This window comes from Drosophila hydei, unplaced genomic scaffold (genome assembly GCF_003285905.1).
Source record: "Drosophila hydei strain 15085-1641.00,03,60 unplaced genomic scaffold, DhydRS2 tig00000232-arrow-arrow-pilon, whole genome shotgun sequence".
NCBI classification, from domain to species: domain Eukaryota; kingdom Metazoa; phylum Arthropoda; class Insecta; order Diptera; family Drosophilidae; genus Drosophila; species Drosophila hydei.
Window position 1 is genome coordinate 2,191,768 of NW_022045690.1, and position 16,488 is coordinate 2,208,255.

General features: G+C 41.4%; 1 protein-coding gene across 1 annotated transcript in view; it reads left to right on the plus strand.

The window, feature by feature from the left end:
* LOC111601830 overlaps nucleotides 1-13,968 on the plus strand; it is a 98,697-nt gene extending 84,729 nt beyond the window's left edge. Inside the window, exons 4-8 of the mRNA XM_030223506.1 lie at nucleotides 4,428-4,878; nucleotides 4,976-5,298; nucleotides 12,446-12,781; nucleotides 12,839-13,426; nucleotides 13,490-13,968. Of these exons, the coding sequence (XP_030079366.1) occupies nucleotides 4,428-4,878; nucleotides 4,976-5,298; nucleotides 12,446-12,781; nucleotides 12,839-13,365 (1,637 nt within the window). The 3' untranslated portion in view covers nucleotides 13,366-13,426; nucleotides 13,490-13,968. The remainder of the gene's footprint in view (nucleotides 1-4,427; nucleotides 4,879-4,975; nucleotides 5,299-12,445; nucleotides 12,782-12,838; nucleotides 13,427-13,489) is intronic.
* Nucleotides 13,969-16,488: the final 2,520 nt, after the last annotated feature.

The following is a 16,488-nucleotide window of genomic DNA, read 5'->3' on the forward strand; positions in this document are numbered from 1 at the left end:
CAAAATTCGTGATACTCTTTGAGCAGACCTCGTATTATAAAAAATTAGGTGCAACTTTTGGCTGACCCAAAAGCGAAACATTAAAAGAGTTGTCGAAGGAAGGTGTTTGCTTCTTTCGTTTAGTTCCGTTTTTAAACACGAATAAGAACAGATAGTATTTATAGATTAGTCCTTAAATTGAAGGCCAATTAAGGCAGATCTGAGAAAGCCGAGCTCATTTGTAACGTGTCGCTGACATCTAGACGCTCGAGTCAAGCTGCTCATTAAATTTGGACAGCAACTGTGGCATTTCGCTAGATTAATTATAGCCAGACAAATATATATATATACATATATATATATATATACATATATATATATATATATACATATATATATATATATACACACATAGTTAGACTGAGAAACTATCAGTTGTATAAACATTTTGTTGTCACATTGCTGTTTGTCCTCAGGAGCTTTCGTTATGTTGACTAATTAACGCAACATTTCCCTTTCAAGCCGCTGACTTTTGCGGCTGCTTTGCGTCAGATACAGATACAGTTATAGTTAGAGTTAGAGTTAGATATGGAGATAGAGAGGGCTCGTGTCTGAGCAGTTGTAACAACAGATACCTAATGTATCTTGTCACAATTTCGACGTTTAAATTATCAACAACAGCGGCAGCAACAACGATGTGATAAATTTAATTAATCATTTTGCCAGCCGCATGCGAAATGGAAAGAAAACGCCAAAATGGCGTCGGCCGCGAGTTGTGCCACAAGGCCGAAAACTCAAGAAGTTATGCGGCTGACAATTATGTGTGTGTGTGTGTATGTGAGTGTGTGTGTGAGAGTGTGTTTGGCATTATCATCCCACACATTGGCATCGCTGTCATGTTGCTGCCGTGTCGCCAGCCATGTGTACTCGCATTTGAAACCAAAGACGGCTGTGCGAACATGTCGGCCACGGAAGTGACAGGCTGCGAGACAAAGTGACAAAATAGGCAGCATGCAAAAGGCAGGCTGGCTGGCAGCCAGGCAGCACATGCGCCACATCAAATACTTTAAACAAATCGAAGGGGCGTCGGAGATGCCGAACGTATCACGGCGAAGCGTGAAAGTCACTGAAGCTGGCAGATTTCTCAGAGCTAAGCTTTACATTGTCAGAGTTGAAGGGTGTAAGGAACGAAACTGCTACTATTAACGGTTAAGTGAGCAAGTCACAACATTTTATGACCCATCATATAAAAGTTATCTAAGAGTTGTGCTTCAGCTTTGTCAGAGTTGAACGAAGAATGAACGAAACTGCTACTTGTCACGATTGAGTGAGCAAGTCACAGCAGCTCAAGACAATATATATTTTAATAATATATATTTTTTAATTATATATTTTAATTATAATAAGCTTTCTACAAATTTAGTTCTACTTGTCATATGAAACTGCTACTTAGCACAGTTACTTCAGCTAGTCACAACATTTCTAAAGATTTCTGAAAGTCAAGCTTTACTTTGTCACAGCTTTACTTTACACAGAAAAAGTCGCAGAATTTTAAACAGCAATCCATTTAACTTTAACAGCCAGTTAACTATTTGACATGAACTCAATATTTTAGAGCCACTTTTTTAGACATATATCAGCTTCGTAAGTCTAGTTAGATTTTTTCATAAATTTTTGACCAATTGTTAACAATTCCTTAAATAATTAGCATTAGATGAGATCTTTGCAGTGTTGCCAGCTTGCATTTTTTCACACATATGGCAACTGCAAACAAAATAAAAATGCAAATGGATTTCTAATGTATGTAATATAATTTATTTATATTTTTATTTTGATTTAGATTCAACTAATAATTAATAATTATTATTATATTATTATTTAAAAAAATTTTAATTAATTTCTTATCAATTTTATAACATCGAAAAATAGTTGAAGACATTTAAGGCTAATTGAAATGTTGCCTTCAGAGTTTTCTTTGGTTTTTTTCCCATTCATTGAGGAAGACGTTGCTCAAAATTGCGCTGTAGCTCATCTCCAGCAAGCATGTGTGTGCGTGTGCGTGTGTGTGCGTGTGTGTAAGCGTGTGTACAGCTGTATGTGACAGCTGCGCAAAAAGTTAGCCGTGTTGCCTTGTTAAAGGAAATCATCAAATGACACAAACAATTATTTAACTTTCTCTAGGCTCCGGTGCGTGAGTTTGTGACGTCAGCACACGCCCATTTGACAGCTAACTGTGTGTCTGTGCGCGTGTGTGTTTGTGTGTGTGTGTGTGTGCGTGCGTGTTTATGCATATGTGCTAGTGTGTACTCCATTTTGCGTGCATTTTAACGCTTCAACAAAAGTTTCAAGTTGGCCAAGCACAACAACAACAATTGCTTCTTTTGTGTTGCTGCTGCTGTCGCCGCTGCTGCTGCTGCTGCCGTCCAGCCGCCAATTCACAGTGCTGCCACACACGCTCATGTATTATTTTTAACTTTGACATGTGTTGGCTTTTGTCGACGACATCGACTCATCATACCCCTCATAATATCATTTGCAGACCCAAAAAAAAGCAACAAAAAAATGGAAAAATGTTGTTCAAGTTACGGCGAGTGTAGCAGAAAAACTTTTTCACAAACTTGACAAATGCCGCTACAGCAGCACATGTTTGCCTATGCGCCAGAGTGTGTGTGTGCGTGTGTGAGTGAGTGTGTTGGTTGATCAGCATAGACATTATGTGAGTGACAAGGCTTCAGCCTCGGAATTTGTGCAGCAAATGTCAAGCTTTACACTGTGCACTGGGCACTGGGCACTGACTATTCGTCATGACCCGTTGCCCTTTTTTGATGGACCGGAATTCCTAGAGGCCTGTCCCCACGACGGGCAAATATCTTAAAAATGTCAATGTTTTGATGAATTGAACTTAATTTAGAAGAGTTCGATGTCAAGCCTGAAGTCCATTTGATAGTTCTAGCGCTAGAGGGAAGAGAGAAAGAGAGGGAGAGGAAGGCAGAGACAGAGAGAGAAATAGATTGTGGGACACAGAGAGAAGAAGAAAATTAGAGAGAGTAAAACAGAGAGAAAAAGAGAGGGAGGGAGACAAAAGAGAAGGAAATTGAGACAGAGAGGCAGAGAAAGACAGGAAGGAAGAAAGAGAGAGAATAAAAATAAATAAATAGACCCAAGTAAAGGAAGTGTTAGAATAAAAATATATATAAAGATAGAGAAATAGAAAAGAAGAGAGACAAAGAGAGATATAGAGAAGAAAAGAAACAGAAAACGACAGAGATAAAGTGACAGGATGAGCATAGAGATAGTAAGAGAGATTGATTGATTGAGAGAGAGAGAGAGAGCGATATAAAAAGAGAATGAGAGAGAAAGAGAGGGAGAGCCACACAAAAGGAGGTAAAGAGTATGAGCGACAAGCTGGGAGGGAGAGAGTCAGAACGAGAAAGAAAGGGATGCAGACAGAGACTGGGAAAATGGTAAAAGAACAAAGAGTTCATTATTGACTACAAATATTATCACAGATAACTTGAGACTTAAAGTACAAAAGCTAAAAAGGCAATGCAGAAGAAAGAAGCTAAGTTTTACTTAGTGAAAGTTGAGAGAAAATATAAAACTTTAAAATTCAGTCGATTCTAAGCAAGCCTAAACACTTAAAGAAGGCGACTAAGAAACTAAGCTGAGCTAAGAATTAAAGAGAAACTAAGCAAAAAGCTTAAAACAAAGGAATACATAAGTTAGGAAGTATAAGTTGAGTGAGAACAACTATATGTGAACAATGAAAGCGATTATTTAAGTCAATTGCAGAATAAAGATTTGGGAATTATTCGATTTAATTATTTTTGAAAATTGAAACCAGAATGAACGAGGAAACGAGTATGAAAATTACAAAAATCATTTTTATTTGAGATGAATAAATATTTTGTACATTTCGTATTAATTGGGACAAAATGCAGCCTTTGCTCTGTCAAAGTAAAATATCTAAAAGCCTTGTAATATATGTAATAAAACAATAACTGATTTAACTTGTAATTGCTGTGTAAAAGGCCGTAAAATAAATTCCTTAGGACTTACTGCTGGCTTAGCTTGACAAAGCAACGATTTTCGGACAAATTCTTGGCAAATTTCTGAATTGGAATTGAAATTGAGAGAAATACAGAGAAATACAGAGAAATTGAATGGGCACAATTTAAGCAACACAATTGCAATGCGAAGTTGGCCATAAAATTGGGCTATTTAAGAGCTGATGATTGCCGTGCATGACTCTTGGCCAGCTTGGCTGGCCATTTGGCCAAAGCAGTCAAGCCCCAAGACCCAAACCCCAACCCCCAAGCCCCAAGCCCCACTATGCTGACAATACAAATGAGTTGCCGTTGCTTATTTTGGAGGCTAACACTATGTTGTCGTTGTTTGTCTGTGTAAAGTCCCATGAGTCTAATGCTGTTTGCTGGTCTTGTTTGCAGGCTCCTTTATATTCCTAACCATCGAGAACGAGGACTCGGCACTGCTGCATCAACAGCATACGCTGGCATCCACCAAGCGCAACAGCCACAACAGCAACACCAATGGGAACAGCAACGGCATCTATCAACAGCAAAGGTCGCCGCAGACGCAGACGCAGACGCAGTCACAGCACCAGCCACAGCATCAACAGCAGCAGGGACCACACACGGACAATGACACGGTGGCCGCTGCAGTTGCCCAGGGCCAGGATCTGGGCCATGGCATCGAGCGTGGCGCGTACGGTCAGGCATCGAATGACTTTGTTTATGGATTGGATGACAACGATATGGATGGGGGGCAGGCGCAGTTTGCCCTATCGCCGGACACTTATGATGTACGACAGCGCACCATTGAGAATATCTGGGACATAACCGTCTCTCTCAACATACTCTACAAGGAGAACTGGACAAAGTAAGCAAAAGCGTCCCATTTCTGTTTCACACTTAGCTATCAAACTACTTACTTATTCCCTTTCAACCCCACCGCACCTCGTCTCTCTCACTCACAGATTAGCCGCACTTGAAATTGCCAAGTTTCAAGACCAATTAATCAAGAGACTGAACGAGGATGTTATGCTGCAATTATCACACGACGATGTGGCTGCCGGACATTCGATTGCTGCTGCTGGTGGTGGTGGTGGTGGTGCTGCTGCTGGGGGTGGCACTGGTGGTTCAGCTGGTTCAGCCAACAATCCAGCCACGGAAGCCGTGCTCCTTCACACACACTTTCATCATCATCGCCTCGCCGGCGGCGTCGGCGTGGGTGGACCACCGCATGAATGGAATTTCGCCAAAGCGTTTTTGTATTCGCTGACCGTTTTGACCACAATTGGTAAGTGCCCACCAGACCAGTGCTTAGCACATGCATGACAGAGTAGCAGACACCAAGAGAGCGACAGAGAGAGAGAAAGAGAGAGCAAATGCCATGTGTGGCTGCCCGACAAGCTGGCTGCATTGTGCCATTACGCCATGGCCGTGGGCCATAAATTTTATGTTCCACCAAACGGAAATTTGCTTTACTTCAGTGGTGAGAACATCAAGTGAACTTCGTGCACTTGATTTTAGATAGCGCCGCAATAGGGTCCACGACCCATTCACCTTTTGACACGGCCACAGAAGCCAGACTACAGACCACAGCGGATCGATGAGATGGCGTCATGAACTCAGGCGCTTCGATATTCCAGTTTAATTAACCAAACGTAAAACCCAAGCACAAAATAACGCTAAGTGCAGTGCGAAGTGAGAAGCGTGACGAGAAGCACAACGTGTAACCGAGAGCATAGACCACGTTGCGAGCAGAGAGAAGCAGAGTAATTGAACTGCAGCGAGAGCTGTAGAGCGATGCCCAGAGGGAAGCATTATAAGCTATATAGAGCTAAATACATTGTTCGATAAGGCGAGAAGCAGAGAGAATCATGGTGATTAGTTAAGCAAGAAACATGAAATGATGAGAGATGCAGCGCGTGAGGTTAGGCAGAAGCGCAGAGAGCCACCTAACGAAAAGGAAAATTTGGAAGCTCAGAGAGAAACTTAGCGAGAAATAGAACGAGAAGCTCTATAAATAACATAGTGAGAAGCTTAGTGAGAAGATTAGTGGAGTGTATAATGAAGCAGCTTAACTTGTAGCTCAATGAGAAGCGTAACGAGAGTCTTAGTGAGAAGCATAGTAAGAAGTTAGTAAGAAGCGGGAAGCATAATGAGAGCCTAATGTAGAAGTATAGCGATATGCGAGATGCATAGAGAGTAGCACAAAGAGAAACAGGTATAAAGTGAATAGTATAGCAATAAGAAAGAATGATAAGGTTAAGGGAGAAGCATAGTGTCGCTGGTTATCATAATGAGAAGCTAAGTGAGAAGCATAAGTGGAGCATGAAATATAACAAGAACATAGCATGAAGTGCAGAAACAAGCTTACTATGAAGAACAGCGAGAATAAAGGGAGAAGCATTGCGAAGCTTAGCTTCAAGCACAGCGAAGTAAGGTAGGAAAGGTAGAGAGAGGCATTGCGAAAAGCAAAGCGAGAAGGAAAGCAAGAAGCAAAGCAAGAAGCAAAGCGAGAAGCATAGGGAGAAGCATAGCGAGAAGCATTGCTAGGAGCATAGCGAAGAGCAAAGCAAGAAACATAGGGAGAAGCAAGACGAGAAGTAAAGCGAGAAGTATAGCGAAAAGCAAAGCAAGAAGCATGGCGAAAAGCAATCATGAAAAGCAATTAAAGCTCAGCAAATAACAAACACAGAGAAATGAGAAAATGAGGCTAATCACTCGAATAGGTTTTCCCTTTAGGTCGATTTGACCAATTTAACAATTTAGAGAAGAGGCAGTATGTAGCTATATATACATGGATATATAAACATATATAAGGTAAAATGTTGCAAATTCCATAGCTGTAAAACTTTGAATTCTGAACAATTTCGACAAATCCAGTTAGACTGACAATCTGTGTGTGTGTGTGAGTGTGGCTTATCAGAGATGCTCATCTGTCATTTGTGTGCTCATGTGAGAAGAATATCTTTCAATTGGCATTGTCAAGGCGCTCCGACACACACACACACACACACACCTCAATTTAAGCTGTGTGTGTGGGATATATGTGAGCTGCCTTTGCTGGGGCAGAGTTTTGCAGTTGTTCGTTTTCCCAGGGGCTGTCAAGTGCTGGCGTTTGCGCTTTTTATTTTTGTTTTTTGTAATTTTTGTCTTCAGCTGCTGTTGTTGCTGTTGTCGTTGCTCGGTAATTTCGTAGGTTCACCCACAAAAAACAAGCCGAAAGTCAAATATTGATAGAGCAAAACAACAAACGAAGCTATTTGCTTAGCCCGAATGGCCAAAGCACACACACTTACAGCCAGGGACAGGGACAAGGCTAGAGAACGTGCCCGAGTGAGTGAGTGAGAGGCATAGACACGACTTTCCACTTGTGAAAATGCTATAAAATAAAATTTGCAAAAATTTTGTGCTGATCTTGGCAGTTCATGCAAAGGGCCGACAAGCAAATACGCCCAAGACCCAGTCCCAGTCCTATCCCAATCCCAATCCCCAAATGCCGCCCACTGCATAAAATACTCAACTGGCTAAGAGCGAGGCGCAGAGAGTGAGAACCTCGGCGGGGGTCTGCGACGGAGGAATTTCGGGTCGCATTGTCAGTTTGCAATTGCGTTAGTCAGCAGAGGCAGCCACTGGGACATTTGTATTAACATGGCTTCCTGCTTGCCAGGCGGCTTATTATTATTATTATTATTGTTTTGCGGCTTTCAATGGACGCACATTGTTCTTGGACGAACGCCTACAAAGAACTGTGAGCACCCAACAATATGATTATTATTATTGGCCAGCCCTCGACTAAGCCACTGCACTGGGCCCCAGTCACACACACACACACAGAGTGTGTATTGCCTAGAGATGGCTCGTCCTTTGGCTTCGCTTTCCCATTTGTTTGGAACACGAAATGCCAATGAAATTTTGATTACTATAAACAACAGTTAGCATACCCACATTAAGTCGCTTTAAACTGGAGTTACCTGAGCCTTTTTAATGGAATATTATTTTCATAGGCTTTGGGCAAAGTCTTGCTAAAGAGCTTCCCTTAATTTTATGCGACATTCGTTTGCTACTAATACTTTACAATATTATAAAGTATCCACACAACTCTGATGATCAGAGCTGTGCTTAGAAAGAAGTTTGAGCTAAAATAAAAATGAAATCTTTGAATTTTATGACATTTTCTATTCTATTCTATTCTAGTGAAAAGTCATTTCGAGGCCTCTTTTTAATGAAAATATAGCAAAGAAATCATGAAAATATTTTTATTGTTTTTCAAAACATTCTACTTGGAAGTCAATAAACTTGGGTGTTCGCTTGAATCAATTGTTTGCCACTCAGCCCTGAGAGAAGCTGTTTAAAGGCTTCTGCAGCGGCTTCAGGCATTCGTTATTGATGTTCGGGAACAAAGAGAAATTATTCGGTGCGAAATCAGAGAACTTTGGACGGCTCAAGCACTTTCTTTTCTAGAGATGCGGGGAAGTCGCATTGCATTATTGAAGCAGGATTCGTCTTTGGAGTTTAGCTTTTGCTTGATCGGAAAAGTTGTGGCAAAGAAATAGTTGTGTAGCACTCAGAATTGACTAAGTTGAAGTTAGTTTATGCCTATGTTAGTATATAAGGCAGCCCTCATATCATATACATTGCATATATCACAAATATTTAAGATATTACATTCATATACTACATATACCATATATATTCCATATTTATATAACTGATATATCGTATATATCATACGTATCATCTATAATCCTTACATATATCTGATATATCGTGCATATTCATATATAATCCATTCATATATTGCATATATCATATATATTCTATATATATATCACATATATCATATAGATCACATATATACATATATATTCCTTACATATGTCATATATATTCCAATCATATATCACTTATATCAGATATACTCGTTACTTATATCTCATATATCATATGTATTCTACACATATAGCTCATGTATTATATATATGTCATACATATATCTTATATATCATATATATACTCCAAATTTATCACATATCATACCATATACCTGTCCATAAATAAAATAAATAAAGTCACAGTCAAGTCACAGTGCAGTCACAGTTCCTTCAACAGTTCATTGCGTAGTCCATCTCCACGCACAATCAGAGTTTCGTGCAAGGATCGTGCGTGCTGCCACGTCCACGCGTCCATTGCTAGTTTCAGCTTGGGAACATTTCCCATAATAAACACACACACATTCGCATGTATATAGGATACACTTTATATGTAAACGAGTGTGCGTGAGTGTGTGTGTGTGCGTACATCTCGCTATGATTGTCTTGGGCATAAATGGGAATTTATAGGCGGTTTGCTCTGACTCTGTCCCGATTTGGCATCGACTCCGGCCCCAGCCTCGACCCCGACTCCAACTCCGACTCCGACTCTGGCGCTGCCTTCGACTGTGCCACAATAAATAGCCAACTCCGGCAATCCCTGGACGGCAATAAGACAAGTAATTTAGTTGCAAAATAATTTTAAATTTCATTTTCCATTTTCACAGCACTCACTATCATCAATTGCGCATCTAGCGTGGGCAGGCGCCCTTCTTTTTCTTCTACTTCTTCTTCTTCTTTTTGCTTTTGCTGGGAATTGGCTTTTATGCGTTGACATATCCTGCTTTATGAGAGTGCTCCGATGCATAAGCAAAATAGCGATAAGTGGATTACAAAGCTATAGCACTATTTATATATATCTTTAACATTTCAAAAGCTGTTCAATTTCATCAAAAATCGTATTGTTATGATATAATGACGCCATCTTGTGCAAGGAGTAGCAAAGTCTCTTTACAGCTGCCTAGTTTCATTATATTTTGTCGCGATTGGCTGCCTTTGTTGCAGTTGTATTAGTGAGCAGCTGAGCTGACCTTGTTTAGAGTTGTACAAATCTAATCCGAGTGAGTTTGCGTCTTATTTGCTCGCTTCTCATTTGTACTTTTGTCCGCATACTCTTACTGCGAAAGAGCGAGACAAAGATAGCTGTTACTAAACGTAGCCCCGGAAAGTGCACAGTAAGAGCGAGATGGCTACTGATAGGCTTCTGACAGGGTCGTTATGATTTGGCTGGACGAATAGAAAGCGACTACAAATGGGCAGTCTAAATAAGAAAGGAAGGCGATCAGCGTAGACTAAATTATATCAGAGATTAAATTAAATGTGTGCTGAAAAGAACAAACATGTATGTATATGTGTATATATGCGCTGTCGAGCTGTGTTAATTTATGCCATTGCATACAAAGTCCTCTGGCTGCAGTTCAACTCTAATTGGAGTTTCTAGTTAGATTTTTTCTAACTCTATGCATAGTCTAACTGGATGTGTTTCAGGCTAATTAATTGCCAATGCCAATTAAAATGAAATACTAAGATTAATAGTTCTTTCAGTATATAACTTTCAGAATAAACTCTGAAAACTTTAAGAAACTTTCATAAGAAACTTGCCAAAAAGACGCTTAGCTCGGGCGTTGCAATGAACAAAAGCGTCTGAAAACTCAGCACAAACTTTGCTTTGCTATTGAATATAACTAACTATACATTTGGATATATATCTGTATGCTTGGTATGTTAAACGCGTCGAATAATGCATTTAACTGGGCAACCCGCTGTCACACACGCCCCACAATAAACGGTCTAAATATTGAAATCTTTCAATATCTTTCAATAAAATATGTAGATGCTTCAATCAGCTCAACCTGCCCCTACCCCTTGCTCGACAAATTGACAGCGCGCCAGCTGAGTTTTACAGCGCAACGGCTTTTGGTTTCGGGTCAATGCCAATATTATTAGCCCCAAACCCAAATCACAAGCTGTGCGTGTGGGTGTGTGATGCTGTTGCTGCTGCTGCTGCTGCTGCGTCGTCTGCTTTCTGACACATTGACATTTTGCTATAGCATAGATTTCTGGGCAGGCGGAGGATTTCATTTAAATTTGCTGTCAACGCAATTACATGCTGTGCGAGCGTGTGTGTGTGTGTATGTGAGTGTGATTGAGGCCCTGCAGCAATGTAAAGTCTTTGGCTCTATTTCTATTGGCTGTGTCGTCGGCACTCGACTTGCTTCATCTGATTTTATATTGATTCAATTTATTTGCGCTGAGTGCTCCGAGCTCTGAGCACTGTGCTCCGTCTTAATGTCCGGCGCCCGCAACTCGGCAGCTCGCTGCTTTCATAAAACCCAAGCATTCACTGTCACGGCAATAAAACAGGAGACGCCTCCTGCCACTGCCCCTGCCCCGCAGGTGTACAGCCGTGTGCATAAAAATACGTCAAGCGCCAACAATAAAATTAAGAAATTTTCAATTTATGCATGAGACACCTGACGAACATGACGACAATGTATACAGGTGTGTGCGTCTGCCACGCCCACCAACCACATGCACATGCCACACATAACTACGTTCATTTGCGGCCTACCTGACGCAGCTTGTTAGGCACTTTTATTGCCTCGCCCGCTTAATTATTTCTGCAACAGATGCTTAAGCCGAGGCGGAGATATGCCAATTGCCTTGTGATGCGTTCCAATCAGCTCTGTCGACTGCACGAATTCCAATTAGAATAACGACGACTAACTTTCCAACTGAAGCGCCAACACGAACTGACTAAACCGATCCAAGTCGCTATGCCATAGCGATTTGTTAAGCTAACAGAAGTTGGCTGAAATGCAGTAAGCCAACTTAAGGCTATATAGCTACTATATAGTCATATTTGCTGTACAGTCTATGAAATTCTCAACAAATTCCTCGAGATTTTAACTAAAGCTTCGGAAGAATTTAAATATTCTATTTATAGCCTGTTCTCTTCTTTACTATCTCTCTCTCTGACTCTCTCTTGCTCTCTCTCTATCTCTGTTTAGCTCTGTCCAATTTACATTTATGTTGCTATCCTTAGATTTTTCCTCTCTCTCTCTTTGTCTCTCTCTAGCGTCCTCTTCTTTGTTTCCATCTTTCCATATCTCTCTCTATCTCTCTCTCACAAACGCACTATTTCTATTTATCTTCCTCACTATTTTACCTGTTCTCCTGCTATCTCTCTCTCTCTCTCTCTCTCTCTCTTTATCTTTGTATGTCTTCCTTTATTATGAAGCGTATTTCATAATTTATCCTTCTATCTCTTGAGTTCTGCGTCGTTTAAAATCTTCCGCTCTCTCTCACTCTCTCCCTCTTTCTTTCTTTGCATTTCGCTTTCTCCTTCCATGTGTGACCTGTCTCTCCCTTTCTCGCTCTCTCGTTCTACTCCCTTCACTATCTCTCTGTCTTCCCCACTTTCTTAGCCTCATCTCCTGTCTCTCTCCCTCTCCCGTCTTATCTCCCCCCCTCTCTCCCTTCTCTCTCTCCCCCTCTCTCTCTCTCGCTCTCACACCTCCAATTGACATCTTCAACTAACTCTCGTCTCTCTCTCCCTCTCTGCAGGCTATGGCAACATCGCACCACGTACAGCTCTGGGCAGGATCGTGACGGTGGCATATGCCTTCTTCGGCATACCTTTGACCCTTGTCTACCTGAGCAGCACGGGCAGCATTCTGGCCAAGGTGGCGCGGGAGGTGTTCTCGAAGGCGCTGTGCTGCTGCCTGTGCTCGAACTGCGGCTACTGCTGCTACGACGAGAAGCGCATGGCCGAGAAGGAGCGCCGCATGAAGCGCAAGCGGCAGCAGGAGGAGCTGCGCAAGCAGCAGGCCGTCATGCAGGAGCCGTACTACGTGCGCGACGTTTACCATGCCACGCCCGAGAAGCAGGCGCCACCAGGCGGTGGTATTGGTGGTGGTGGTGGTGGTGGTGGTGGTGTTGCCACCGGTGGTGTCGGAGCTGGCGCTGCGGCTACCTCAAGTGGCGGCACACCCACGGGCATACCAGGCTTGGGCATGCCCACAGCAGCGGCCACGGGCGGCGCCGACATCGACTCGCTGAGCGCCAGCGAGTCGCGCGGCTCGATGCACGGCCTGAGCATATTGGCGCCCATCTTGCTCTGCTTCTCCATGATGATCATCTACATAGTGTTTGGGGCCGCCGTGCTGTACCGCCTGGAGAACTGGCCAATTGTCGACGGCATCTATTTCTGCTTCATGAGCCTCTCGACCATCGGCTTCGGCGACATGCTGCCTGGGCTGCGGCGCGACTCGAATGCCACCACCTGGTTCTGCTCGGTGTACATCATGTCCGGCATGACGCTGACCGCCATGTGCTTCAATGTCATCCACGAGGAGATCGTCCATCGCATACGCATTGTGGTCGAGTTCAAGAAGGCGGGTGCCGCGACCGCTGTCGGCGCCGGCGGCTCCATGTTGGATGTGTCGCACGAGGATGGCAATCAATACTATATGCCCGCGTCCTGACACTATGAGAAGCGTGGCCATCTCTATCAGCGCAATCCCACCGAGGAGACACTGGTGACAGGTGCGCCAAGCTCTTGCGAAACCCACTCGCGGGCAAACTTTTAATGCTCAGACCTCTTTGCAGACACGCCCACTTCGCTGGTGCTGAAGGACTATGTGAACCATGAGCTGGTGCCCATACTGACCATGGATCCGAACGGCTCGCGCCTGGGCCTGGCCCAGCCGGCGCCCGTCTATGCCAACGCCTCGGAAAACACGCTCAGCAGTCCGCTGCTCGACGGACTCACAGCTGGCCAGGCGCAGATCAAGCCCGGCGTCTACACGCTGGCCGAGGAAACGGAGCTCGAGCTGCAGGCCGTCCACACGGACACGCAAGTGGAACGCGTCTAGAGCCCCAGCCCCAACGGCAGTAGGTCGTTAGCGTTTAGGCTTAGTTCTTAGTCCTTAGCCAAGTCAGTTTAACGTGTACAATTACCAAAACTAATTTTTTTTTTGTGTGTGTGTGGGCCATGCCCGGATAAATAACGAAAAACGAAATGCCTAGCCCTAAGTTTGACTATCATTGTATATACGAAGGATATATAGAGAAAGAGCAGGACAGAGAGAGAGAGCGAGAGCGAGCACGCATACGTGAAAGCGAGCGAGAGAGAGGTAGCTTCTTCAGCTAGAGCGAGACGAGACGAGACGAGACGAAACATTTCCGTAGCACGTAAGCACAGTAAACTGAGCATAAAGCAGCCGCCGCCAGGTGCGCTACCTACAGTAATTAGTCAATGTAGTGAACAGCAAAAGCAACAATGAAAACCCTAAACGAAAATACGAAAATACGAATCAATATCTATAAGGAGCACTTTGAACAAAACGTTTATGCGTTGAATTCCACGAAATCCTTTTGCCAGCTGTAGATGTCAGCTTCTTCTTCAGCTTCTTTAACCTTTCCCAAGCCAGTCTGGCAACACTGCACAGCCCGCACTAAGTTGGCTGCGCCTGCGCGGGGATGAATGTTCGTTAGCCACTTTCTGTGAAGACAGTCCCAAATTGATGTATGTGCATACATTTTTATGATGTATGTTGGTATATACATTGCTATGAAGTATGAAACTGATGTATGTATGCATATACTTTCTTATGATGTATGCATGCATATTTTATGGTATATGTATTACATCAGTCTGATGTATGACTGTATCTGCAATGATGCTACATACATACACCTGCATAAGTATGTATGTTTCCTTTCATATGTATGTATATGCAATATTATGATGTATGTATATACATTATAATGACGTATGTATGTATATTTCATTTATATGTATGAACACATTTGTGTGTATGTACACTTATGTATGTGTGCGTATGTATGTACACTTATCTATGTATACTAATGTATGTATCTTCAGTAATGTAGATATGTACACTTGTGTATGTATGTATGCAAACTGATGTACATGCATGTGTATACACTTATAATATATGAATGTTCGTCTTGTGTGTACTTATGTATATACATCAATGTATGTATGTATGTACGTTAATGTATGTATTTTTCAAATCGAAAATCTGATCAGAGCCTTCCGCAAAGTTTTTTTTTCTGTAAGCGCCACATCAAACTTAAGAAAAATCCCAAAAAAACAACTACTATTAATATATATGTGTATACTCTATATATATATATATATATATATATATATATATATATATATATATATATATATATATACGTATGCATACATATGCATTATAATAGAAAATTGTGTAAGATCTTAAAACTTGTTTAGAAATGCCCTTGAAGCATAAAACATCCAACATTTTATACGTAAAGTCAAGCTTACATAGTTAATACTACTAATACCAAAAATACATACTAAAAAATACCAAAAATACAAAAAAAAAATAAATAATATATTCTGAAAATTAAAAACTTAGAAAAACTACGCTATATATTATATAAATATAGATAAATGTTGTTGTTTTTTTTTTTTTTGTATTGTAATTGTAAAACATAACATTAAAAACAAAACAAAACCAAAAAAAAAAAATACAAAAACAAAATATTACGCATATTATCAATGAATTTAAATTCATAAAACTTAAATAACGTTTAAAACTCAAAACTTTGTAAATTGAATGCATGTTTGAATGTACCCAATTGTATATTTAAAACAAAAAAACCAAAAACGATGCATAAATAAAACTTAAATAAGTAAAGATGTTGAAGTGCTAATGTGTTCTAACATTTTCAACACTGTTTTGGGGCCCAGCGAAGACGTATACTTAATATTACTGCCTCAATATGTTTGATTTTTGCCCCTTATCAATACAGCTGTTAATTTGCCTTATGGGCTTTAAGAATTATTCAATCTTCATTTAATAAAAAGTTCACTTTGGACTTTTTTAACACATTTACAAATATTGCGTAATTATCCAAATATCGTTGATGGCGCCATCTCTTGTATATACTGCACAGTTGAGCTAGCGCCATCTTGAGCTTATATTATAGGACATACACCAGAGCAACGATATTGTACTACCTCCCTCTCTTGTTCATATTATTAAATGTCATTCACAAACGCTGCCCTGTTACGCCATCTCTTGTTCATGTTTTCACGAAATATGTGAGTGCGCGATTTCTGCTGCGCCATCTACTGTAAGCCAAGTCCAAGCGTTATGCCACTGGCTATTGTTCGTCTCAACATACTAGTTAGCGCCATCTATGTTGTGTTTCCTAATTAAGTACAAAGAAACGCCCCCTGTGGCTATGCAGCTGGCAATTGAAGCACGTGCTTTGGCGCGCAATTTAAAAAGAAATAACAATTTTGGCATGGCACGAATGTTTGCTGGAATAATTGAATATAAACAGGTGTGTGGATTTGTCATTAACGCTGTTTAGCAACAATTATGAGATCGGATCGAGCTAAAAGCGTTCACACTCCAGTTTCCAGTTTGCCGGCAGACCAAACAAACGACGCCATCGATTTGTTATTAACAATTTAACCTTCAGCAAATTATCATTAATATGTGAGTGCTGGCGATTTGTTTATTCGATTTCGTTTTTCTTTTCAGTTTTTTTTTCTTTCTCATTTCGTTGGGTTTCGTTGTCCATTACAAATTGGTGATAAG